Source organism: Hypomesus nipponensis, chromosome 10, assembly GCF_054491055.1.
Source record: "Hypomesus nipponensis isolate SF chromosome 10, ASM5449105v1, whole genome shotgun sequence".
Classification (NCBI taxonomy): Eukaryota; Metazoa; Chordata; class Actinopteri; order Osmeriformes; family Osmeridae; genus Hypomesus; species Hypomesus nipponensis.
In genome coordinates, this window is record NC_140370.1 from 18,308,802 (window position 1) to 18,335,000 (window position 26,199).

General features: G+C 51.3%; 4 protein-coding genes across 5 annotated transcripts in view; 2 read left to right on the forward strand and 2 right to left on the reverse strand.

Annotated features, from left to right (window-relative positions):
* Positions 1–241: 241 nt before the first annotated feature.
* On the forward strand, positions 242–4,260 carry LOC146272163 (stress-associated endoplasmic reticulum protein 1-like). Its single transcript, XM_084706745.1, has 3 exons — positions 242–1,028; positions 1,401–1,476; positions 2,936–4,260. The coding sequence occupies exons 1-3, from the start codon at positions 945–947 to the stop codon at positions 2,974–2,976; spliced, it is 201 nt and encodes a 66-aa protein (XP_084562871.1). The 5' UTR covers positions 242–944; the 3' UTR covers positions 2,977–4,260.
* Positions 4,261–4,482: 222 nt separating this feature from the next.
* On the forward strand, positions 4,483–9,279 carry LOC146272164 (choline-phosphate cytidylyltransferase A-like). Its single transcript, XM_084706708.1, is given in 10 exon segments — positions 4,483–4,641; positions 6,036–6,174; positions 6,294–6,393; positions 6,486–6,602; positions 6,791–6,942; positions 7,132–7,210; positions 7,291–7,433; positions 7,534–7,722; positions 7,854–7,983; positions 7,986–9,279. Coding segments are annotated over 9 exon segments (1,098 nt in total). The 5' UTR covers positions 4,483–4,641; positions 6,036–6,063; the 3' UTR covers positions 8,063–9,279.
* A 193-nt stretch (positions 9,280–9,472) lies between these two features.
* Positions 9,473–19,757, reverse strand: LOC146272165 (AP-2 complex subunit mu-A). Of its 2 annotated transcripts, none has more exons than XM_084706698.1 (11): positions 19,586–19,757; positions 18,070–18,188; positions 14,832–15,097; positions 14,609–14,691; positions 13,986–14,127; positions 12,896–13,040; positions 11,283–11,402; positions 11,000–11,135; positions 10,704–10,801; positions 10,448–10,559; positions 9,473–10,351 (listed from the first exon to the last, which is right to left on the reverse strand). In XM_084706698.1, the coding sequence occupies exons 2-11, from the start codon at positions 18,141–18,143 to the stop codon at positions 10,217–10,219; spliced, it is 1,311 nt and encodes a 436-aa protein (XP_084562824.1). In that variant the 5' UTR covers positions 18,144–18,188; positions 19,586–19,757; the 3' UTR covers positions 9,473–10,216. The 2 variants fall into 2 exon arrangements, with proteins under 2 accessions (XP_084562824.1, XP_084562823.1); XM_084706697.1 differs by having other exon boundaries at positions 11,283–11,405; positions 19,586–19,755.
* Positions 19,758–20,630: 873 nt separating this feature from the next.
* LOC146272166 (segment polarity protein dishevelled homolog DVL-3-like) overlaps positions 20,631–26,199 on the reverse strand; it is a 9,564-nt gene continuing 3,995 nt past the window's right edge. Inside the window, exons 5-15 of the mRNA XM_084706695.1 lie at positions 24,713–24,848; positions 24,481–24,571; positions 24,315–24,384; positions 24,051–24,190; positions 23,850–23,926; positions 23,560–23,627; positions 23,318–23,467; positions 23,078–23,209; positions 22,830–22,997; positions 21,989–22,204; positions 20,631–21,874 (exon numbers count right to left, since the gene is read on the reverse strand). Of these exons, the coding sequence (XP_084562821.1) occupies positions 21,537–21,874; positions 21,989–22,204; positions 22,830–22,997; positions 23,078–23,209; positions 23,318–23,467; positions 23,560–23,627; positions 23,850–23,926; positions 24,051–24,190; positions 24,315–24,384; positions 24,481–24,571; positions 24,713–24,848 (1,586 nt within the window). The 3' untranslated portion in view covers positions 20,631–21,536. The remainder of the gene's footprint in view (positions 21,875–21,988; positions 22,205–22,829; positions 22,998–23,077; positions 23,210–23,317; positions 23,468–23,559; positions 23,628–23,849; positions 23,927–24,050; positions 24,191–24,314; positions 24,385–24,480; positions 24,572–24,712; positions 24,849–26,199) is intronic.

Consider the following 26,199-nt stretch of genomic DNA (forward strand, 5'->3'; position numbering starts at 1 on the left):
GAATGAACTAGAAATTTGTCCGACTAACTGACTTAAGTCTGGCTTCGGTAAACTCGCTTTATGGAACAGGCCTCCGGTCTGCAGGCTTGCATCATGGCCATGACTACTATGGTGACCTTGTATTAACTTGTCTAACACACCCCCGAGCGTGGTGCACTGTGGGAAGGCAAGCGGTGCAGAGCGTTAAAAAACGCTGTAGTGGACACGTAACGTTAGACAGTGAACATTATTAAAGTATACTGTCTATCATGTGGTGTTTCTGTCATGTTCCACCAGTCAAGGATGGCGCAATCAAGACACACGTCACAGAGAAACAGTATCTGTATCAATGCGCGAGCTTCATCACCACCTTCCCGACCCACCCAATCGTCTTTTACAGGTTTGTATGACTCTTACCTTAAGATTGAATAATAAATATGTCTGAAATAGATACCGATTAACGATTGTGAGCAGTTGGTATGACTCACAGCAGATAATATCGGCTCGTGATACACAAACAAGCCGTGATTGATTCAGTTGGTAATCCATCAGTGACTAGTTAGGCCATGGGTCTAAATTGCCTGGGTTGAGACTGTGAAAACCCTCTAATAAATTCGTTTGACCACTTACAAATGTGGGGAACATTTCGAGTGACATGAAGTTAGCTACAGTGAACTGGCCAAATCTCATCATAAAATCACTCCAGAAATGAGGGCCTATAGAAAGAGCACTAAATACTCAATGACTGGGCGGCGGAGAGATAGGCACTGGAAGTGAGACATGCGGGTTTCCGGTGCGGGCGGGGTATAGGGAACTGTATACGTATACATTTGCACTGCTTTTATTCTCCTCCTGTTAATCGGTAGCAACAGAGCTGTTTGATTTTCGGCGAAAGGATAAAATAATCATTTATTTTTTATTTTTTTATTTTCTGACTGAGATTCTGTAGTCCACAACTTTGAAAGATGGTCGCCAAACAGAGAATTCGCATGGCTAACGAGAAACATAGCAAGAACATCACGTTAAGAGGCAACGTAGCCAAATCTACGGTAAGATTCATTCCCCTTTTCTCCTAGGTCCCGGTACTAGCTACTGTAGCTAGCCATGTATTCAAATGCTCTCAAAAGAACCACAATGATTTGGGAATTAGGGTTATGTATTAGTATTTGGTGCCCAGCTAGCGAATTCACTTTTCACGTTCACCTGTGTACACTTTTTAAACCAAGTTTACAGCATATGCTACGTACCCAGACGCTAGTTAGCTAGAGCTAGCTTAGTTAAGTGAATCTATTGCAGGCGGTTCGTTATGTGGTCTACACTCCAGTGCAGTTCCGTTTATTAATGTTAGATATCTAGGTTTTGATTGTATAAAACTCAAGCGTACACATTTAGCTAACCCCAACTGTCCCGTTTTTTTGCAGAGAAACGCTACGGATGACAAGGTAGCGGTTGGGCCGTGGCTGCTGGCGCTGTTCATCTTCGTGGTGTGCGGATCAGGTAAGACCCCACTTCAGATCACAGTTGGATGTACGGTCCGGTGGCCTCGTTAACATCTCACATCACGCGTCCAGACAGACTGTCTAGACTCTGGAGCAGTGGTTCTTAACCCCGTCCTTAGGGCTCCCCTGTCCTGGACGATTTAGATGTTTCCCTGTTCCAACACACCTGATTCAAAGGGGTCGTTATCTCGCTCTGTAGAAGCCTGGTAACGAACATGCATTTGAATCAGGTGTGTTGGAGCAGGGAAACATCTAAAACATGCAGGACAGGGTGAAAACCACTGGTCGAGAGAATACTGAAAGAAATACCACCATAACCCTAACTCTACCTATGCACAAACAAGGTTTGTTCCAGTACACAGCCTTTACACGTGTAACAGCTTTGTATCTGTGTTGGTCAGCGAAACCACATCTTGTATCACTAAATGCCTTGTTTGTGCATAGGAAGAGTTGTGGTGGTCTGAGTGATATCAGATGCCAGCAGGTGTTCTCTCACAGGTAGCTGATAAGCCCCTCGCTCGGCCTTGTGGCAAATCTGCGTAATCATTTACACAGAAACGCCTCATCAGCATTTCCACTGTTGCACTGCTTGGACTTTATAATGACATGTTCCATGCGTGGGAGATACAGCTAAGACCGTCCACCTCATCTCCTTACCACGTTATCCCCTTATCTCATCTCCTCACCCCCTCATCTCCTCACCCCCTCATCTCCTCACCCCTTCATCTCCTCACCCCTTCATCTCCTCACCCCTTCATCTCCTCACCCCTTCATCTCCCCACCCCCTCATCTCCCCACCCCCTCATCTCCCCACCCCCTCATCTCCTCACCCCTTCATCTCCTCACCCCTTCATCTCCTCACCCCTTCATCTCCTCACCCCTTCATCTCCTCACCCCCTCATCTCCTCACCCCCTCATCTCCTCACCCCCTCATCTCCTCACCCCCTCATCTCCTCACCCCCTCATCTCCTCACCCCCTCATCTCTTCACCCCCTCATCTCCTCACCCCCTCATCTCCTCACCTCACCCCCCTCATCTCCCCTCCTACATCTCCTCTCCTACGTCTCCTCTTCATCTCAGTCTCCTCTTCTCCTTCCTTGTTTACTTCAGCTGTCTGTATTCAACTGGAAGTTGCTATGGAAGGTGTCACACTCGTCTCTGCTGGTCTTGTCTCCAGCAGAGTCAGCTGGCCCAGCTGGTGTGTGCGTGCGTGTGTGCGTTTGTGTGTGTGTGTTGTCTCACCCTACTTGGCTCCGAGGGGCACAGGGTGTGTGTTCTAGGAGTGGTGCCTGTGCTCTGTTTATCTGTGTGTATGTGAGAGAGAGAGTGTGCAGGGTGACTGGTTCAACCTGTACTAAACATGTGAATTTTGTCTCTCTTCCTCCTTCTCCCCTCTCCCTCCCTCCCCCCCCTTTCACCCTCTCCCTCCTTCCACTTCTCCCCCCCCCCCTCTCTAGCCATTTTCCAGATCATCCAGAGTATCCGCATGGGGATGTAGGACAACAGCGATGACATCACTACTGTGTTCATTCCACTCAGTATCCGCCCCCCCCCCCCCCCCCCGATGCTACCGAACCCTGTTCCTGACAGAACCCCAGCTCCACCCCCCTGAACCCTGTTTCACAGAACCCCAGCTCCACCCCCCTGAACCCTGTTCCTGACAGAACCCCAGCTCCACCTTGCCCTGCCACCTCCAAGTCCAATCAGCAGAGTGTTGTGAAGTCTACCAGTCAGATGACCAGCTACTGTCTTGCACTTTCACTGACTTCTTCTCCTTCATTTGTTTATTTGAAACATTTCTTTCATTATTTTTTTTTGTTCATTGAAAATGTTCTTTCAATGGATTTTCTTTTGTTAGCTAGCTCTGAAACTTCCAAGCCATTCCTTCTAGGTGCCTTAGTTCAAGAACTAACCAGGCCATGCCAAACCAGGCCATGCCAAACCAGGCCAGACCAGGCCAGACCATGCCTAGCTTCTCTCACAGCTGATGCTCAGTGACATCCTTGGCACAGCGGCCATCTTGAAACCATTCCCTTACTGGTGGAGAAGTCCCATCTCTCCACTGCTGTGCTGTGATGACCTACTCTAATCTAGTCAAGGTGCTGTGATGACCTACTCTAATCTAGTCAAGGTGCTGTGATGACCTACTCTAATCTAGTCAAGGTGCTGTGATGACCTACTCTAATCTAGTCAAGGTGCTGTGATGACCTACTCTAATCTAGTCACTGTACTGTCAGACAGAACAAACACTTTGTCTTACTTAATTTGGTTTGTGGGCCCAGTTTTTCTGTTTAGTTTGTCTTCAGGTTTAGGTGGTACAGGGTTAGACGGCTCTAACAGGTCAGGGGTCCTTAAGTTGCCAACGATTCAACATCGGACTCCAGTACAAGGTTAAGATTTCTAAATTTCTCTGCTTTAAAATTCTGTGATTATTTAATGCTGCCTTCAAATCTTTTCTAATATGTCTTATTTCTACAGTCAATAAGACTACTTCATAGATCTAGCAGATGTAAACTCAAGCTGGGAAATATGTTTGGACATTTTAAATATTCCAGAAAGATGATTATGGAATCATCCCTTTAGAGATGTCTGTGTGATGGGTTGATGGAGAGTCTTGGACAGCTGCGTTGGCCTCCAGGGAAACATGAAGTTATGTCTCACCAACAATGTGGAGATGGGTAAATATGTAAATAGATGCCAGATTGATGTGTTGTGCATAACCATCTGGGTTTGCTGGCAGTGACAGACGAGGGAAATTAATAAAAACTTTATTGATGACAAACCTACCTGTACTGACTATTGTTTTGTTTACTTCAGAGTAGGCTATAATACAACCACAAGGACGTACCTTTTTATGTTTTAAACTTTTCTTTACGTTTTATTTATTATTTGTGGTTTCTAAATAATTTGTCCATCAAGCAAAAGTACACCAAAATTGTCGCGAGGGGGCAGCACGGGTTTTATCCTCAAGGAACCGGAATGTACTTTCTGACAGCCACGTAATTTCGTAGAAGAGTGGGTGTTGTAGTTCACGGAGGGCAGTAAGCTAGTCTGACTGCCGGAGACTCGAACCGCTGCTTTAGATTCAAGGATAAACCGGCTCAAGAATTCTCCAAGAAACACCGATCCTTTCGTTAGTCATTTAAATCGATTGTCGGTGCTGGTGAGTTAACTAACTAGCCTATCTAGCTAACCTCTTGCGAACCAAAATGTCACATTTCGCGTAGGCTATTTGTAGTTGCAAGTTGAACAATCTAACGTTAGTTAGCTAACCCTAGCTAGCTACGGTACGGTTGTTTTCATTCAGACAGGTGCTGCAAATACATGTAATTTTTAAGTAATGTCATTAGTTTCACTAAACATCCGGATGGCTAGTTACTTGGAGACACTGTTAAGTCTTTAAAGTCAGCAATCCCGTCATTTAGTTGTGGTTACCGCTGGTTTACGTAGGACGCCCGGTGAAGCTTTAATAACTAACCCTGGGACTGACTAGCTAGCCGGGACCAAATAACCAAACAGCTGCTCGGCCAGATCACTGTCAGCTAAACTAAAGCTACGTGGCGATAAGGATGAAATCTCGCGACCCTTTCATTTCCTTCTGGTGATGGACTCAGGGCAAGGTTGAATGTGGATGGTTTTGTTAACAGAGTAAAGCAAAGTCAACGCACCACCAACCACTTTCAGTCCTCTATTTCCTTTTCAGAGGCCAGATCGCATATGACACAGCAGGGCTGTGTGTGTGTGTGTGTGTGTGTGTGTGTGTGTGTGTGAGAGAGACAGTGTGTATGAGAGGTGTTAAAGAGCAACAAGAACAGTGTGTTTCTATCTTCAGATCAGAGGAATGACTTTGCAGTAGCTCGTGTCGCCCTTGTACACTCCCGTTATAGAAACCGACCCCGTTAGGATGTAAATCTTACACGCTATGCGCCCCCTTTAAACGGAGCCAAGTGGAGGACGGAGAGGGGAGGGGGGGGGGGGGAATGGGGGATGGAGGGTAAAGGGGAGGGGTAAGGAGAGAGAAAGGGAGACGGGTGAGAGGCTTGTTACATAGTGTCAGGACTGCCCGGTGGTTGCTCTCCTTGCCCCGATAAACAGGGAAGGGCTAAATAGCAATGTTGGAAGTCAGCAGAATGTAACGTCACGCTCGGTTTTGACTTTTGCACTGCATACAGATCGAGCTCGCCGGTGTCCCGGGCGGGGGACACCGGAAGACACTCCTAGCGCATAGTGTGTTTGCTGACTGCTTATTAGCTCCGGTATGAACGGAATGGGGCGGGGCCGACGCGGTGTAAACAAGTCAAGAGATCTGTCCCTCTTGCGCAGCAGAATGCTAGCGGGGAGGTGGACGTGTGTGCGTGTGTGTAAAAGGGATTTAAAAGGAGCTGAATACCTCCCCTGTTGAATGTTCCAGACTTATGTAACAGTGACAGCCACACCGCCACTCTGTTCCTGCTTCTCTGTGGGAACATGATTAGCAAGGGCGCCACCCCGTGGAGAGAAGCGGAACTGCCGGGAACGCAAACAACCCAACAACATACATTTCACATGTGTATTCAGGTGTGTGACCTTTGCCCCCTGAAGCAAGATGGAGGCCCACACTTCCAGTCGGCAGCTGTCCAGGAAGAGGAGGAGAGAGGGTTCGAACGGGGAGGCAGAGGAGAGAGACAGAGCTGTTAAAGTCCCAAGATGCACTGTGGTAATGAGGGAGGGGAGAGCAGAGGATCTGGGTTATGTGATGTTCACACCTGTCAAACACGTTACACGTGTGCGTGTGTGTGTATGTGCGTGTGTGTGTTTATGTGTGTGTGTGTTCAGGGGTTGAAGCATCCTGCTCCGTTTGCTGATGAGCTCGAGCAGGCAGACTGTGAGCCGTACCAGAGAGTCAGCATGGAGGAAGCCAAGAGAGGCACCCCACGTAAGACACACACACACAGTATACACACACACACAGTATACTCACACACCCTCTAGCTGTCAGTCACTGCCATGTCCCGCCCCGTCTCTCAGCTGATAGGCCGGTGAGGGTGTACGCAGACGGCATCTTCGATGTGTTCCACTCCGGCCATGCCCGCGCCCTCATGCAGGCCAAGGGCCTGTTCCCCAACACACACCTCATCGTAGGAGGTAGGGGTGTGAGTGTTGGTGTGTGTGTGTGTGAGTGACAGGGTGTGAGATGTAAAATTACCCTTTTGTCTGTAATGTACTCAGCTACACTGAGCTACACTCACCCTTTAACCTTTGTGTGTCTTCAAACTGTGTCTGTGTGTGTGTGTCTGTACGTGTGTGTCTGTGTGTGTGTATGTCGCCCCCAGTGTGTAGTGATGACCTGACACACCAGTTTAAGGGCTTCACGGTCATGAATGAGGACGAGCGCTATGATGCTGTTAGCCACTGTCGCTACATCGACGAGGTGGTGAGGAACGCCCCCTGGACGCTCTCCCCAGAGTTCCTGGCCAAGCACCGGGTAGGACGGAGAGAGAGCTGAGAGCTGAGAGCTGAGAGCTGAGAGCGAGAGCGAGAGCGAGAGCGAGAGAGAGAGAGAGAGAGAGAGAGAGAGAGAGAGAGAGAGCTGTTGTCGAGGTGTAGGTGTGTGTACCCTGCATGTATTGAATGCAATGTTGTTCAGTTGACCCACCCCCCCCCTTCTCTCTAGATCGACTTTGTTGCCCATGACGACATCCCATACTCCTCAGCGGGAAGTGACGACGTTTACAAACACATCAAAGAGGCGGGTGGGTACCATAGCAGCACCTATAGCAACAAGCTCTCGACCCCTGACTCTCTGGTGTGACCCCTGACCTCTGACCTCCAGGCATGTTCGCTCCCACCCAGCGGACAGAGGGCATCTCAACCTCTGACATCATCACACGGATCGTACGAGACTACGATGTGTACGTGAGACGCAACCTGCAGCGGGGGTACACCGCCAAGGAGCTGAACGTCAGCTTCATTAACGTACGCGTCTTCAGCACCAGCAGCACTATCATTATCATCATCATGTTTAACTGACCATTTAATAATGATTGTCTGTCTGTCTGTCCGTCCCCACCCACAGGAAAAGAAGTACCACCTGCAGGAGCGCGTGGACAAGGTGAAGAGGAAGGTGAAAGATGTTGAGGAGAAGAGCAAGGAGTTCGTCCAGAAGGTGGAGGAGAAGAGCATCGACCTCATTCAGAAGTGGGAGGAGAAATCACGGGAGTTCATCGGCAACTTCCTGCAGATGTTTGGTCCGGAGGGGGCGCTGGTGAGCTCTACACTGTTCACCTCTGCCACAGTACGAGAGAGAGGGAGAGAGAGAATGTTGCAATTGATTCCTCTTGACATATTATCCTCCCTCCCTCTCTTTCCTCCCCTCCCCTCCTCTCCCCCTTGCAGAAACACATGTTGAAGGAAGGTCGAGGGCGTATGCTCCAGGCCATCAGCCCCAGGCAGAGCCCCAACAGCAGCCCCACCAGGGAAGAGCGCTCCCCCTCCCCCTCCTTCCGCCTCCCCTTCTTCACCAAGACCTCCCCCCTCCCTCCCCCCCCTCCCACCACGTCGCCCGTGGTTACCCCATCAGCGAGGATGACGATGACGAGGATTAAAGAGGGAGGGGCTCCTCTGTCCTAGCCCTCTGTTGCCGGTAGCCATAGATCCTCCAATCGCAAGCCAGTTCGTTGGATTATGCCTGTAGAGCTCGTCCAATCATGGGCCAGTTGTTTGTCAAGCGTTCCCCTGATCGTTTTTTGTTGTTCCGTTGCTCCAACAGCAACCAGAGCCAGTCGCTTCACATGGATCGCCCTTTATTTTAGTTTGTTTTTGAATTACATTTTAATTTTTTGTATGCTTATTTTAACCACTTGTTAAGTTGGGGGGGGTTTGGGGATTTCACTTCCTGTGTTACTTTCTCACTTCCTACATGTCACATTCTCAGTTACTTCCTCATTCACACCTGTATGTGATGATCTCACTCACTCACTTCCTGTTAGGTTCTCTGTCACCCAGATGTGATGATGTTGTAGAGACTTGTTGAAGCAGGGGATTGTAGGATATGCTGTCTGAGCTCCTGACCAACCCTGGAGGATCACAGCAAGGGGGTCCAGACCAGCTCTCCCTGGTGGGTGTGTGTGTGTTCGTCCACACGCATGTGAGTGTGTATGTGTGCATGCCTCTGGAGAGACTGTCTAACAGGAGGAAAGACTAACAGGGGGAGAGACTGTCTAACAGGAGGAGAGACTAACAGGGGGAGAGACTGTCCGAGAGGAAGGTTCTTTAAAACCAGAGTCCTGGTCTGTCTGGGTTCAGGGTTCTACAGCTGGGGAGAGAAAGCGAATGTGTGTGTGTGTATATCTGTATGACTTAAACAAAACAGTTAATTTCTGATTGCCTCCTACTAGCCCCTCCTCCCTATGCACTGTGGAGATCTGATAGGACGAGAAATTCTAGGAATAATATTAAAGATGGTATCAGACGTTCACAGGGGGGCAAGTCACGGTTGCTAAGCGACATGCTAGGCTGAGGGCATAGCTTGTCTGTCACCATGGTGATACAGCATGAGTGTGTGTTCCTCAGGTAGCTGAAACAAGGAGAGAGTCTTCTTTTAAAGCAGGTAATCTTGTAACCATAGGGATTCCATCCGTTTTTAAATCTCACTGGTCTTTTGTTATGGAACATCTGATCAGTTCTTCTGACTTGTGGGAGTTCCAATGGTCTGGATCCTGAAGGAGGAAATCCTGGAGCCTGAATGTTCAGGCCAGACAAATGATGAGAGAAAAAAGAACAAAAAACACAAATGCAACAAAAAATAAAGATGTTAATTACAGTGGGTGTCTTTGTGTGTCGTGTTCAGTTGCAAAGGTTTCTGGGAGGACAGGACGTTCTTCTGCAGGTGTGGGCAGATAAGCAGGTTGCAAGGTCTCCCAGCACACCTGAGTTAGCAGGGGGGATCTGAACCTGGGAACACTTGATCTGGAGTCAAAGGCTCAAGCATAGAACAGCCAGAGCCAGGGGAAGACTGGGGTACATGATCACATTTTATTGGACAGTACAGTCACCATGGCTGCAAACATGACACATCAGACACAACACCATGTGACCACCAGGGGCGGAGTCACTGTCCAAGTCTGTTCCACCCACTCATACATGGCAGCCAATCAATGATGCTCACACACAGAGTAGCTCAGAGGCAGGAAGTGATCAACCAGACCAGAGAGGATGATGGAAGTTGTAGGCTATGTAGAACTACAGGGTGGAGAGGAGCTCAGAAATACTAGAGAGGGGGGGGGGGGTGTACTGGACATAGACACACACACACCCCTGGTGTTCACACACACACACCCCTGGTGTTCACAACAGACGTCTGAAGTCACTGACACAACATTTCACGTCCTGCATATATCATATATCTGTGCTCTGCCTTTTACATGTTAATCCCTCTCCCTTAAACATGTGGGAGGAGAGAGGGGGAGAGGGAGGAGGAGAGAGGGAGGAGAAGAGAGGGAGAAGAAGAGAGGGAGGAGGAGAGAGGGAGGAGCACAGAGGCAGGAGGAGAGAGGGAGGAGGACAGAGGGAGGAGGATAGAGGGATGGAGGGAGGAGTAGAGGGGAGGGATGTGGGAGGAGAAAGGGGTGTGGGAGGAGAGAGGGAGGAGAAAGGGAGGAGGGTGGTCACCAAAGCTAGCAACGTTTTGCAGACAGTGGGCTGGGCCAGTTGGTGGTGGGCAGGGCTTGCAGGTGGGCGGGGCTAGCAGGTGGGCGGGGCTAGCAGCGCGTCTCGTAGATCCCGCTGCGGCCGATGTAGCGGACCCACTTGATGACGTCGTGATCGCTGTAGTTGAGCTTGGACTCAAACACCTTCAGGTAGCGCACCTTCAGACCAGAGGGAGCAAACGGCACCTGGGGGGGCGGAGTCAGGGTGACAGACAGATACGGAGTGTGTGGTGTACTGTGTATGCGGTGTGTGTGTGGGTTGTGTGGTGTGTGTGTGCCCACCTCAAAGTTCATGGAGATGGGGGGCCGCGCCCACTTCTTCTTGTCGTTGGTGGGCAGCAGCTCGATCTCAGCACTGATCTGAGACTCCTTCATCCCTGCCATGCGCTTGATCCTGCACACACAGGGGCACCGTGAATACATGTGAACCAGCACACACAGTGAAAAGGAGAGCGAGAGAGCAAAAGAGAAGGGATAAAAAGAGAAATAAACCCTAGAGGGGGAGGGGGGAGAGAGAGAGAGAGACAGAGGCACTAACTTCCAGACGATGGCGTTCTCGCTGGCCTTGTACTTGGCCTTGCCCTTCATGCAGATCACCTGGACGCCACTGGTGGTGAGGGGGGTGGGGATACGCACCTGGGGGGAGAGGGTTAGCAGGACCAACACCAACAGCCCTAGCTAGGTTGGGTATAAGACCTAGACCAGCCCTAGCTAGGTTGGGTATAAGACCTAGACCAGCCCTAGCTAGGTTAAGGTATAAGACCTAGACCAGCCCTAGCTAGGTTAGGTATAAGACCTAGACCTCCAGCTGGGTCCAGGTGGAGTCCAGCTCACCTCTATCTTCTGGGCCAGCAGCGAGGGTTTGAAGTTGGACTTGATGACCACCTTGACCTCCAGCTTGGTGCGGCCCACCTCCCGGACCAGAGGAATCACCCTGAACGGCAGGATGATGTCTTTGGTGGTGCGGTACCTGACACAAATAAACAATCACACTGTAGCAAAGAACCTGGTAAACACAGTAAACACATGACTGACACTAGCTAGATATGGTAGTGAACACTAGCAACCAGGTGAGGGGTTGGGGTCAGGGGTCAGGGGTCAAGGTGAGGGGACTGACCTCATGAGCTCGTAGTCCCCGTCAGGGGGGATGAAGCTGATACTGCGTTCAGAGTCAAACCTGCTGAGTCGCACACACTGGTGGAAGGTGCAGTCATCGATGGCTATGGACTGCTTCCCACTGCTGCAGGAGGACAGCTGGTCAGACACACACACACACCTGCTCACACACACACACACACTCACTCACTCACTCGCCTGCTCATCATATAAACATATAACACACACACCCCCCCACACCAACCTTTTAAAACACAACAATTTACTTAACTATTTCACAACTAACACTGAACACAGAAACACACGCAGTACTCTGTCTACACAACATCAAACACAAAACACTACTCTCTCAACACACACACCTTCCTGGTGTTAACTAAAGATATGTGGAGGCACCCGATTTCTGTTCATAAGCATCCCCAGGGAGTCAGATTGCTGAGCGGTTAGGGAACCGGGCTAGCAACCAGAAAGTCGCCGGTTCGATTCCTGACCATGTCAAAATGACGTTGTGTGAAGGCACTTCACCCTTGCCTCGGGGGGGGAATGTCCCTGTACTTACTGTAAATCGCTCTGGATAAATGTCGTCTGCTAAATGTAAATGTATCCCTGCAGGGCATGGTCAGACCTAGATTTAAACTTGGAAGAGCCATCTCTAGCTCCAGGGCCGGAGCTAGGGACCCAGGGGGTGGAGCTAGCGACCCAGGGGGTGGAGCCAGCGACCCGAGGCCTCCACACATGTTTAGACTGAGTAGCTGGAAAACTAACTGGAGGGAATGCCGTACCTTCCCCCTAACTCACTGAAGACCAGAGAGAGAGAGAGATGAGAGGAAGCAAACAGAAGAAGGCAGTGAGTGACAGACAGAACCCTAACCCAGGAAGACAGAACCCTAACTCAGGACAGTCAGAACCCTAACCCAGGACAGACAGAACCCTAACCCAGGACAGACAGAACCCTAACCCAGGACAGACAGAACCCTAACCCAGGAAGACAGAACCCTAACCCAGGACAGACAGAACCCTAACCCAGGACAGTCAGAACCCTAACCCAGGACAGACAGAACCCTAACCCAGGACAGACAGAACCCTAACCCAGGACAGTCAGAACCCTAACCCAGGACAGACAGAACCCTAACCCAGGACAGACAGAACCCTAACCCAGGAAGACAGAACCCTAACCCAGGACAGTCAGAACCCTAACCCAGGACAGTCAGAACCCTAACCCAGGAAGACAGAACCCTAACCCAGGACAGTCAGAACCCTAAGCCAGGACAGTCAGAACCCTAACCCAGGAAGACAGAACCCTAACCCAGGAAGACAGAACCCTAACCCAGGACAGACAGAACCCTAACCCAGGACAGACAGAACCCTAACCCAGGAAGACAGAACCCTAACCCAGGACAGACAGAACCCTAACCCAGGACAGACAGAACCCTAACCCAGGACAGACAGAACCCTAACCCAGGACAGATGAGCCACACGCTCTTTGGCTGACTCTCTAAAACTAACCAATAAAGTCACAATGCTGACTGGCTGACAAGTCCATCCAGGTGTCTCCACACATATATAATAGGCCGTCCTGCTCCATCCCCATTGGCCCCCAGAGCCGTCACTCACCTCTTCCCAGCCTCGTCGGTGACCCCGCCCTTGCCCTGCTTGTCGATGACGATCTTGTCGTTCATGCCGAACTTGCACTCAGGCATCCCACTCAGGTAGCTCTTCATCACCACACGCCCCGACACGTGCGCACTCAGCACCTGGCCTGCAGGGTCAGGGGTCAGGGGTCGCCAGGTCACCCCGTGCTTCATGTTGTTCATTAACAACATACTTGATGAGCAGAAGGTGTTTGTGCTGTGAGTCATGTCGGGCTCTCATGATCAATGTGTTATTAGTTTATTAATGATGTATTATTAATATATCATTCATGTATAATTCATGTATTATTACTGTTTTATGAATGGTTTATTACTCTTTTATCATTGTATAATCACTATGATCACTGTCGTTACTGTCTCGTTACTGGAGTGTTTCCTCTACACGCATGTACATTTAACTAGACAGCTAACGTTATTACTGCGTTATTACTTACTTAGGAATTATTGGCTGGACCTAATGTTAGTTTCCTCCAGGATCACAAATGACTGTTATTGAGACTTGTTGCTCTTGTTGGTTAGTTGTAACAGATTTAAAATGATTGTACTCGTATACGCAAAATATATTATCGTTGCTTGCTTTTTCTACAGGTACACTCTTGCACTTCTGAGGTTCATGTTGTTCAATTGTATCTTGTTTAACTACATGCTCTTAAGTTTCTTCTCTTTGGGACTTATTTGGTTTCACAATGTATGCCTCATGTTTTGGCTACCCTCGTTGTTATGATCAGTGACCTATGCACTTTTGTAAAGCTCTCTCTTGGTAGTCACTTTGGATAAAAGCGTCTGCTAAATGAATAAATATTGTAAATGTATTACGGCGTTATTAAGGCATTATTACGGCGTTATTAAGGCATTATTACGGCGTTATTAGGCATTATTACGGCGTTATTAAGGCATTATTACGGCGTTATTAAGGCATTATTACGGCGTTATTAAGGCATTATTACGGCATTATTAAGGCGTTATTAAGGCATTATTACGGCGTTATTAAGGCGTTATTACGGCGTTATTACGGCGTTATTAAGGCATTATTACGGCGTTTTCCAGCTCACCCTGGGGAGACATGAGCAGGTTGACGCTCTCCAGCACATCCAGGAAGAGCTCGTTGCGGCGGTACTTGATGCCCTCTCGCCTCCAGCCGATCTGCCCAGTCACCTGGCTGGTGATCTGGGACTGCTCTTCCTTGGTGTGGTGCTGCGAGGGGGGGGGGGGGGGGAAACAACGCCTCCCTACGTAAGATGAATACACCTGGAATAACCTTCCTTGTTCCCCTTAAGCATGTATATAACACTTCCATGGGTGTAGAGAGAGAGAGAGGGAGAGAGGAGAGAGAGAGAGAGAGAGGGGGTAGAGAGAGAGGTAGAGAGAGGGGGTAGAGAAAGGGAGAGAGGGGTAGAGAGAGAGGGAGGTAGAGAGGGGTAGAGAGAGGGGTAGAGAGAGGGGTAGAGAGAGAGAGAGAGAGAGAGGGAGAGAGAGGGGTAGAGAGAGGGATGGAGAGAGAGAGGTAGAGAGGGTTAGAGAGAGAGGTAGAGAGAGGGGGTAAAGAAAGGGAGAGAGAGGGGTAGAGAGAGAGAGAGGTAGAAGGGTAGAGAGAGGGGTAGAGAGAGGGGTAGAGAGAGGGGTAGAGAGAGGGGTAGAGAGAGGGGTAGAGAAAGGGAGAGAGAGAGGGGTGTACCTGGCCCTTGATGCCTTGTTGGGTTATGAAGGTTTTAAGAGCTCCTGTCTCTGAGTTCTGGGGATAACCAAAGTCCAGGATCTCTGTACACACACACACACACACACACACACACACATTATGGCCAATAACCCTCCAGCAGTAGTGAACCTAACACATTTTCCCAACAAAACACAACTCATCATAAAACACAAAAAATGTTTGACGTCCTCATCACAGATACCGTCCAGCAGCTCATAGATGAGGACAAAGTTGTTTTTGATGTTCTCCTCGCTGATCTTCCCAAAGTAGGCAGCCATGACATCACACATCTTGTAGAGGAACTCAAACACCATGGCAGCATTGACGTTCTGCTTGGTGACGGCTGCCAGCCAGATGTTGGAGCGCTTGACGTGGAAGAAGGAGGTGCGGGCGATGTTGGAGACTGGGGAGCGCACCTGCTGGCGTGCGTGGATCACGTTCACACGGAACGCGTCCACCGCGTTACGCCTGGGGGAGAGGTGGATACAGATAGAGGTGTATAGAGATATAGATGTATAGGTATAGAGAAGTATAGATATAGAGAAGTATAGAGATATAGATGTGCAGAGATATAGATGTATAGATATAGAGAAGATGTAGAATGAGATGTATGATGATTAAGAGATGGTTACAGTGCGAGGGAGAGATGAGTAGAGAGATGGGTGGATAGAGATTGAAGAAGAGGAGAGATTGTTAGACATGTTCAGATCTGGTGTTTTCACCACCACTAGAGGGCACTGTCCCCTGCAACACTAACACTTAACTGGCAGTGAAGCAGAACGTTATCTTACGGCAGAGGTCTTCAACCCTGGTCCTCAGGGACCCCCTGTCCTGCACGTTTTAGATGTTTCCCTGCTCCAACACACCTGATTCAAATGAATGGTTGTTAACAGGCTTCTGCATATGTAGATAACGACCCATTCATTTGAATCAGGTGTGTTGGAGCAGGGAAACATCTAAAACGTGCAGGACAGGGGGTCCCTGAGGACCAGGGCTGAAGACCTCTGTCTTACGGTGCACCCTGCAGCGGAGCGGGCGGCGGCTTCCAACTCATTTTCAATGAAACCAGGCGTTGACGCTCGTGTAGGGCATTGTGGAAAGGCGAGCCGAGCGGAGAGTTGCAAGTTGGATTTTCTCAACTTTATGTAAATGACGAGAGTGAAAAATGCTAGCGTTGGCCAATCAGATTGGTTTCTTGTAACGTAGCAACTGTTTGTCATGGTAAATATTGACAATTTCAAGATGTAAGAGCAACTCATCGTCTGTGTCTGCACACCCAGTACTGTATGATACGTCTCTGTACGATTACAGAGACGTAAACAAAATAAAATGATGCCTGGCGCAGGGTTGCTTAGGTTGTAGGCGTCCCTGGTGTGTATTATGTACTTTAATTCAGTTTTGTCGCATTATGTAACTTTCTTCTGTGCTAGCTGCATAGTCTAGCTAGCTCACCCAGCACACGATTGACATTCAACGGTGAAATGCTGGCTGGCAGCCACTCGCTAGCCAAACAGTGAATGAGTAGTGGCAAGTCATAATCGAGCGATTGATTTCCAGAGATTTCGAGTAATATAATAAAAGGTTACATTTAGACATTTAGCACACGCTCTTATCCACACACTTAGTACACATGTCAACGTTTATGTCTGACACATCTTTCTTTCTAGTCGATGTATGCAAAAAGAAATGGAAGACTGTGGGACGGTAACAAAAAAGAAAAAATAGGGAGAAAGAGCAGATATGGTTACCTATCAAAATCCAGCTAGCTTATGAATACAATCATTTTCAATGTCACTGGAAAAATTGCTCAAGTGCTAGCTAGCTTGCAGAAATTGTAACTATTACAATACATTAATAATAAAAATGAGCGTAAACACTATAAATACAAATACAACATGGACCATAGACAACTCTGTAGGCCTATTCCAGCCAGCACAAGACCGGTTACATAGAGTGCGGGTGGCATTTAATCTTTCACTCTGCCTAAAAATAAGTGTGGAAAAAGATAACCTATTGTGTGCAGTAGATAAGATGTCAGATATTGGACTTTGCTTAATGTGTGTAAAAGTTGTATTTTGTCTGCACACTTTGCAATGACATTATAGGAACTACAACAGTGACCGAAGAGAACTACAGCTCTGCATTAATCTGTCTGACACGCCCCCGAGCGTGGTGCACTGTGGGAAGGCGAGCGGTGTAGAGCGTAAATAAAACACTGCAGTGTGAACATGCCATTAAACTAAAGCTGTTATTCAATGTTTAAAAGGTATTACTAACAGCTGGGCAGCAGACTACCTGTGGGAGAGGGAGGGGAGGGGAGGGGAGGGGAGGGGAGGGGAGGGGAGGGGAGGGGAGGGAGGGAGGGAGGGAGGGAGGGAGGGAGGGAGGGAGGGAGGGAGGGAGGGAGGGAGGGAGGGAGGGAGGGAGGGAGGGAGGGAGGGAGGGAGGGAGGGAGGGAGGGAGGGAGGGAGGGAGGGAGGGAGGGAGGGAGGGAGGGAGGGAGGGAGGGAGGGGTCCTTCAGGCTGGTAGCAGGCTGCAGCTCAAGACTGAGGAGGGGTTAGGCTGAGCTGGTGGAACTGGTTATAACTGGTTCTGAGGACTGGTTTATTCACTGCGATGTCAGGTGACATGCTCAGAGGGGGCATCAGGAAGGAACCTGCTGTGAGGTCAAAGGTCATGCAATTTAGAGCCTCTGATTTGTTGCTAAGGGTTGAGTGGGCAGAGTCATGCTTGACAGGTTGGCATGTCTCTTACCTATTCCTACATGGGCCAGGATGGAGAAATGGGAGGAGGAGGAGAGAAGGACCGAGAGAAGAGGGATGTAAAAAGGTGGAGAGGAAAGAGACAAATAAACAGACATTTTTGTGCATGTCAATACACACAGGGAGAGAAGGAGAGATTAGCGCAGAGAGAGACAGAGATAGAGAGACAGAGAGAGGGAAACAGAGAGAGAGAGACAGAGAGAGGGAAACAGAGAGAGGGAAACAGAGAGAGGGAAACAGAGAGAGGGAAACAGAGAGAGAGACAGAAAGAGGGAAACAGAGAGGGACGCGTGATGTAGGAGCCATGACGGTTGCTAGACTAGTGGAGTTGCAGTATGAGGAGTGGAACTGCTGTAAACCGCCTGCCCGGCAGGTACCACAGGAGACAAGCACCTTCTCAACACATCGCATCGTCACGGAGACATACACATCGCATCGTCACGGAGACATACACATCGCATCGTCACGGTGACGTGCGTGTGAGCCGAACGTTCACACTCAGACGCTCACACGTTGAGCTCCTCTCAGTATTTAATGCAGACCCACTAGTCTTTAGGGGCATTTAAACACACAGCCAACATACACTGCATGCACTACAGGGAGAACACAGTATTAGACATGGATACTACGTGTGTCTTTGTGTGTTCTGTTCTGTTCTGTGTGTGCGTGCATCTCACCCTATGTCATTGCGGTAGACGCGGGAGATTAGCACCTCTCCCTTGTGGTTGTAGATGAACAGTCCTCCGATCATCGTTGCTGTCCCTCAGTCCTCACTGGCCATGGTCAACACTCCCACCTGGAGGGAGAGGGGGGGTAAGGGGGGGAGAGAGAGAGAGAGAGAGAGAGAGAGAGAGAGAGAGAGAGAGAGAGAGAGAGAGAGAGAGAGAGGTGGATTATGGGTGGGAGGGGAGATGTACAGAGAACAAGGGAGGATAAGGGAGAGGTAGATGTGTAGGCTTGTCTTTGAATCTTCATGCACACACTTCCTCCACTGTGGTGGTTCAGTCAACACAAGCACATGTTCTCTCAATCCACACCACACACAGGTATCCACCCCACACCACACACAGGTATCCACCCTGTGATTTAGCTCCCTCTAAAAGGTTCTCATGTTGAGCAGGAATGGCCAACTACCTGAGAAGTCAGAACATTCTGGAATCATGTTCATCCCAACTACATACATAGTAGTATCTTATCTGTAGCCTCAACATATGGCTGACAGTGTAGCTTTATGTTCTGGGATGAAACTGGCTTTCACGTGGAAGCAGAGAGCAAATATTTGACTGTTTAGAGACGTGATGTTCGTGTTGCCCAGGGTGGAAGTTTCCACAACAGCAACAGTTCAGCCCAGGCGTCGTGGACATCAGCTACGTTTAGACACGACATACTTAGCGGGTCGGCGCGATCTTGTCCGTTCCACGAGGGAATCTGGATCTTTCCCATGTTCAAAACAAGCTGTATCGTAGTCAGATATAGCTAAGCGCTTTATTCGTTATTTTATTGGCCCAAGATGTCTGCCATACGTTTTCCGGAAACATGTACTAGCTAGGTAGCTACTTAGCTAGATTCCGAGCCATCAGGTTTAATCTCTGAACGTTTAATCAGTTTCCATCCTCATACTAGTACTGTACGTGGTTGGCTATGCACATTGTGTGTAGCTTGATAGTTAGCTGATACATATATGCTTACTTGACCTTCAACCTAGGATGAATGAGACCCTGCTACTCAGCTAGCTTGCTAGGCGAACAACCAGTCAGGAGTTAGTGCTACTAAGGTAGCTAAAGTAACGGGAGCTATAGGATGCAGTAGCGGGCTGAGACTATATACCATGGAATGAAGACACTATACGTTTAATAATGAAACGCGTATTAGCCAAGTGTGGCATTGTTCCACAATTGGTACAACTGGTTGCATCACTCAAATATATATAACTGAGTCTACATCTTGCAATACCAAATTATGTTTAAATTCTAGACATATTTTAGGCATTCCCCAGTCCTATATTTTTCAGCAAGTACACTAGGCCGACCGAGGACATAGCTAACGCTATATATAGCTAGCCACCACCATGCAAGCTCTTCACAGGCACAAATAAACGGATCTAACGCTATTTATGTTGGCCAACAACCTACGATCACCTTTCTAGCTATGTAACTGATATTATACATCTCAAATATGATTAGCTCAGCTTACCCGAGTTCTCTCACGCCGATAACGGCTTCCCTTTTTTGGTTTAGAGTTAAGTAATGAAGTCAATGAATTCCTGGTTCACAAATCCGATAACTTCACGGTCCTCCTCCTCTCCTCCAAACTATCAGCTGACCTGGAGCTGCTGGCGACGTTTACGGTCAAACCGGGAAAAGGCGCGGCTGGGCTATGTGTTAACGCCTCGGGCACGCCCTTATAAGTATTGCTACAAAGTTTCCATTGAAAACGTAGGTGAAAGATGACACAAATATGAGGACATCCAGGGGAGCTCTATTAAACACCTTTATCAGCTTTGTTTGGCACCACATCGTAGTTGTCTGCGTTTGTCCCGTTCATGTTTGTTGGCTGCCATTGGATCCATGGCTGTTTCTCTTCTATGGTATTTTAACCAACTACCCACAGGAAGCTTCCTGGCGTTGCCATTGTAGATGCAGCAACAAGCAAGCATAAGCTATGTGCGGCACTGGGGAGCTTGGGTAAGCTATTTGAGTGGGTCAGTGAGTTGGAGAGGTGATTAACTACAGAGATAACGGTTGGACCCCCCCCCCCCTCCCTTTACACAAACACTCTCCTACACACACACACACACACACACACACATCTGTGGACCAGATTCTTTGATTGGAATGCTGCATGTCCTTAGCCAAACCTCTACATCACCAAACACACACACACAGCCTACACACACACACACACACACAGCCCCTCCCCACACACACACAGCCTACCCCCCCCCCCCACACACACAGCCCCTTCCCACCCCCCCCCCCCACACACACAGCCTACACACACACACCCACCCCCCCCACACACACAGCCTACACACACACACCCACCCCCCCCCCCCACACACAGCCTACACACACACACCCACCCCCCCCCCCCCACACACAGCCTACACACACACACCCACCCCCCCCCCCACACACAGCCTACACACACACACCCACCCCCCCCCCCACACACAGCCTACACACACACACCCACCCCCCCCACACACGCATACACAGGAAAGGAAGACGCAACCAAGTTAAAGTCATAAAACTATATTTATAAATAAAAAGACATTGATAAAAGTAGTGTGAAAGACATAAGAAATTTCCCCCCCTCGATACATCATCATACAACAGAGGCTTTCTGGCTGAATACAGTTGAGTCTTGAGACTGAATGCTCGTGTTTTAGTGTTAATAAAAATGCAGTATTGGTGACCCACTAGATCTAAAACAAAAGCAGGCAGAATAAAAACAGCTGCCAGGCTCTCCTCTCAGTCCATCTACACAAATGTCTTCTCAGTTTTTTATCAAAAGTCCAACATTTAAAAGTCTGTAGTAATGTAAAGGCTAACAGAAATGCTTTCTCATACTTTTTTAGGGGGTGGAGGGCATAGTCTGTAGTTAGAGGTAACAATGAGGAGAGGAGGGAGGGCGAGAGGATTGGGGGGGGGGGGTGAAGGGAGGAGAGGACTAGGAGGAGGGAGAGGTTTCTCCCCCGTGTGTCTGTGCGAGGTTGGGGGAAGGCAGACCGCTGTAGAGGGACAAGGAGTGGAAAACGAAAAGCAGAACATGAACGATAAAGCATCCTGCAGTAAAGGCTGAGTCACCCTCGTCTCCCTTCCTGTGCACACACAAACATGTCCCCCTCCTAAGTAGGAAACGCAGGAAGGCGCTTTGGTTCCCCCTGGGGGCTTCTTCACTGAAGAAAGTATGGCCGCTTGACCCAGCCGTGTCTCCATGGAGACGCTCTAACAGGAAATGGTGTGGACCTCATCCAAGGCCGTAGTCCTGGTCATTACCTTGGCCCCAGCCTCACCGCCAACAGGTCTACACACTGGACACGAGGATGACGAGCCGGGATGGAGCGACGAGTGATTTCTAGAAGCCTCCGTCCTTCTCAGCGTTAAACAATAACAAACACAGACCCGTCATATGACCCCTGTCACATGACGTCCACAAAGAACTCCCCAGGGTTACCTACGGCCATGCGCAGGGACTGGCGCGAGCCGGAGAGTTCCGGGGGCGTGGAGGCCATCTCACGGCCGGGGGGGGCCCCAGGGGGGGCAGAGGCCAGGGGCCCCAGGTGGGGGGGCAGGCCGGGGGGCCCGTACACCAGGCCCCCGTGAGGGTGGCCGCTGCGGTGGCTGTAGGAACTGCGGACACTGCGCTCGCTGGCAGCACGCTGGCTCCTCACCTCTGATTCGCTGCCGCTGCCACCTGACTTGGAGCCCCCGGCTCCGCCCCTTCCTTCTGTCTTACTGCAGTTGGAGCCACTGCTTTCTGTCAGGGGTAAGAGGGAGAGAGGGAGGTCAGTTTCTTGATGTACAGGTGTACCAGGTCCCTGGAAGTTAACCCTAACTTGAACCCCAACCACAACCCTGCCTGCAGACTCACCCTCACTGTGCTGGCTGCCGGCGCTGCCCTGGCCACGCCCCCCAGCAGGGTAGCCTAGGTCCTGGGGGGGGCTGTAGGGGTGAGGGGCAGGGAACTGGTAGGGCAGGGCCAGGGGCCAGGGGGCCGCCCCGGGGTGGGGCAGGGGTGGCAGGGTGTCCTGGTCAGACGCCCCCCCACTGGAACCGTCGTGGTCGTGGAGGGAGAGGTGTGTCATGTCTGGGGAGTAGAGAGGAAGGTCAGCAAAGCCTCTCCTGGGACTCCAACATCCTGGTGTCCTGCACTGCTCAATGTTCTACAAACATGCGTGTGGAGCGTGTAACGTGTGGAGCGTGTAGCGTGTGGAGCGTGTGGAGCATGTAACGTGTGGAGCGTGTAGCGCGTGGAGCGTGTAGCGCGTGGAGCGTGTAGCTTGGAGCGTGTGTAGCGTGTGGAGCATGTAGCGCGTGGAGCGTGTAGCGTGTGGAGCGTGTAGCGTGTGGAGCATGTAGCGCGTGGAGCGTGTAGCGTGTGGAGCGTGTAGCGCGTGGAGCGTGTAGCGCGTGGAGCGTGTAGCGTGTGGAGCGTGTAGCGCGTGGAGCGTGTAGCGTGTGGAGCGTGTAGCGTGTGGAGCATGTAGCGTGTGGAGCGTGTAGCGCGTGGAGCGTGTAGCGTGTGGAGCATGTAGCGCGTGGAGCGTGTAGCGTGTGGAGCGTGTAGCGCGTGGAGCGTGTAGCGTGTGGAGCATGTAGCGCGTGGAGCGTGTAGCGTGTGGAGCGTGTAGCGTGTGGAGCGTGTAGCGCGTGGAGCGTGTAGCGTGTGGAGCGTGTAGCGCGTGGAGCAGCATATCAGGGTTGGTCCTTACTGCCACACAGGTCTCCGAACACGTAGTAGCACTGCTCTGAGAAGGTGATCTTGTTGACGGTGTGGCGGATGAAGCCGGCCTTCAGCAGGTTGCTAGCATACTTCCTGGCCTCGCGCCGGTCGGAGAAGCCCTCCACATGGTGGAACAGCCAGTCCACCACGTCTGAGCCTGCACACACACAGGATGTTATCCCTGACCAGCCAAGGGCCAACTGAGGGAATGGGAGAAAAACAGGAAGTGATGCGCACCTATGAAGGCATTGGCGATGGTGATCTTCAGCCACATCCTGTCTCTCACCTCCAGCCCAGACTCAGGGGACGCCATCGCCTTGGCAACCGTTGCCATGTCGCTGTGGATCGACAGGTGGAAGTCGTCAAATCCTGACAGGGTGAGAGGAGCAGGAGGAGGAGTCAGAACTGGTCAGACAAGATGAATGCAGCATGATGCAGCTGTGACAGGTCAGGGGTGGAGTGGACGGAGTGACTCACGCTCGGTCTCGGGGAGGGAGCTACTGACGGAGGAGGAGGTGGAGGTGACGGTGCTCATAGAGGGGCTGAGGCCGTAGGAGGGGAACACCCCCGTCATGGCAGCCGTGTGGGACACCCAGGCTGCAGGGTCAATGGGCCGGATCGGCTCACCTGGAGGAGGACGGGGGACAGGGTTACAACAGAGCGTGGGTGTGTACGTGTATGAGGGTGTGTGTGTACACGAGTGTGTGTGTAATACTCACTCCTGGGTAAGGCAAAGCAGCTTCGAGGGTTGGGGTCCCAGCACTTAGCTACGGTCAGAGTGATGGGTCTGTGGAACACACACACACACTCTTAACACAGAGAACACACTAAATACAGAGATCTGATGTGTATGTCTGGGTATAGTTGTTTGTGTAATGCTGTGTGTGTGAGTGTGTGTGTGTGTGAGTGTGTGTGTGTGTGTGAGTGTGTGTGTGTGTGTGTGTGTGTGTGTGTGTGAGTGAGTGAGTGTGTGTGTGTGAGTGAGTGAGTGAGCGTGTGTGTGTGTCACCCTGGTTTGTGGACGATGTCTCTCAGCACTCTGACAGCATCATCGTTGCTCATGTTCTCAAAGTTGATGTCGTTCACCTGAGAACAAAAGTGCGTTAACATCTCTCTCTCACACACACACACACACACACACACACACACACACACACACACACACACACACACACACACACCCCCCCCCCCCCCCCCAGGTGAGTCTCACCTGCAGCAGCATGTCTCCAGGCTCGATGCGGCCGTCTGCTGCCACGGCCCCGCCCTTCATGATGGAGCCGATGTAGATGCCCCCGTCCCCTCTCTCGTTGCTCTGGCCCACGATGCTGATGCCCAGGAAGTTGTACTTCTCTGGCAGCAGGAAACAGGAAGTGCATTACACACGTGCTGCTGTGTTGTTGTACATTTGAACTAGGTGTTAAGATTTAGATCATAACAGATATGGATTTCAGACAGGCAGGCAGGCAGGTCTTACCCATGTTGAGGGTGACGGTGATTATGTTGAGGGACATGGTGGAATCTGTGATGCTGCTGAACGAGGAGGACTGAGGAGAAACAATCACACTGGAACACCAAGCACCTGAGGCGATGTGTGGAAGTGTGTGCACGTGTGTGTAAGACTGAGGGTGAGTGTGCCTCACCCTCTCCATGTTGGATGTTTTCGGTTTCCGTCGTCGACGGCGATGGCGTCTCATGAGGCGAGAGGAGCTCTGCTCGGTGGAGCTGCTGAACCTGGGGGTCAAAGGTCACAGTTACTGAACCTGGGGGTCAGAGGTCACAGTTACTGAACCTGGGGGTCAGAGGTCATGAACTGTGTTAGGGGTCATATAAAGGTCATGTGGAGGCGGTATAAAGATGGTGCAAGGGTCAGACCGGCTGGTGGCGTCGTCATCCTCAGAGTCAAAGCAGCTGGTGGAGTCCAGCTCGCTGCTCATGAAGGACGAGCAGCTGTCAAAGCTGCCCAGCTCCAGGCCTCGCACGCCACGGGGGAACCCATTCATTCTCTCACCTGCAGGGGGAGGGAGACAGAGGAGAGGGGGAGGGAGACAGAGGAGAGGGGGAGGGAGACAGAGGAGAGGGGGAGGGAGACAGGAGAGGGGGAGGGAGACAGGAGAGGGGGAGGGAGACAGGAGAGGGGGAGGGAGACAGAGGAGAGGGGGAGGGAGACAGGAGAGGGGGAGGGAGACAGGAGAGGGGGAGGGAGACAGGAGAGGGGGAGGGAGACAGAGGAGAGGGGGAGGGAGACAGGAGAGGGGGAGGGAGACAGGAGAGGGGGAGGGAGACAGGAGAGGGGGAGGGAGACAGAGGAGAGGGGGAGGGAGACAGGAGAGGGGGAGGGAGACAGAGGAGAGGGGGAGGGAGACAGGAGAGGGGGAGGGAGACAGGAGAGGGGGAGGGAGACAGGAGAGGGGGAGGGAGACAGAGGAGAGGGGGAGGGAGACAGAGGAGAGGGGGAGGGAGACAGGAGAGGGGGAGGGAGACAGGAGAGGGGGAGGGAGACAGGAGAGGGGGAGGGAGACAGAGGAGAGGGGGAGGGAGACAGGAGAGGGGGAGGGAGACAGGAGAGGGGGAGGGAGACAGGAGAGGGGGAGGAAGACAGAGGAGAGGGGGAGGGAGACAGGAGAGGGGGAGGGAGACAGAGGAGAGGGGGAGGGAGACAGGAGAGGGGGAGGGAGACAGGAGAGGGGGAGGGAGACAGAGGAGAGGGGGAGGGAGACAGGAGAGGGGGAGGGAGACAGGAGAGGGGGAGGGAGACAGGAGAGGGGGAGGAAGACAGAGGAGAGGGGGAGGGAGACAGAGGAGAGGGGGAGGGAGACAGGAGAGGGGGAGGGAGACAGGAGAGGGGGAGGGAGACAGGAGAGGGGGAGGGAGACAGGAGAGGGGGAGGGAGACAGGAGAGGGGGAGGGAGACAGAGGAGAGGGGGAGGGAGACAGGAGAGGGGGAGGAAGACAGAGGAGAGGGGGAGGGAGACAGAGGAGAGGGGGAGGGAGACAGGAGAGGGGGAGGGAGACAGGAGAGGGGGAGGGAGACAGGAGAGGGGGAGGGAGACAGGAGAGGGGGAGGGAGACAGAGGAGAGGGGGAGGGAGACAGGAGAGGGGGAGGGAGACAGGAGAGGGGGAGGGAGACAGGAGAGGGGGAGGGAGACAGGAGAGGGGGAGGGAGACAGGAGAGGGGGAGGGAGACAGGAGAGGGGGAGGGAGACAGGAGAGGGGGAGGGAGACAGAGGAGAGGGGGAGGGAGACAGGAGAGGGGGAGGGAGACAGGAGAGGGGGAGGGAGACAGAGGAGAGGGGGAGGGAGACAGGAGAGGGGGAGGGAGACAGGAGAGGGGGAGGGAGACAGGAGAGGGGGAGGGAGA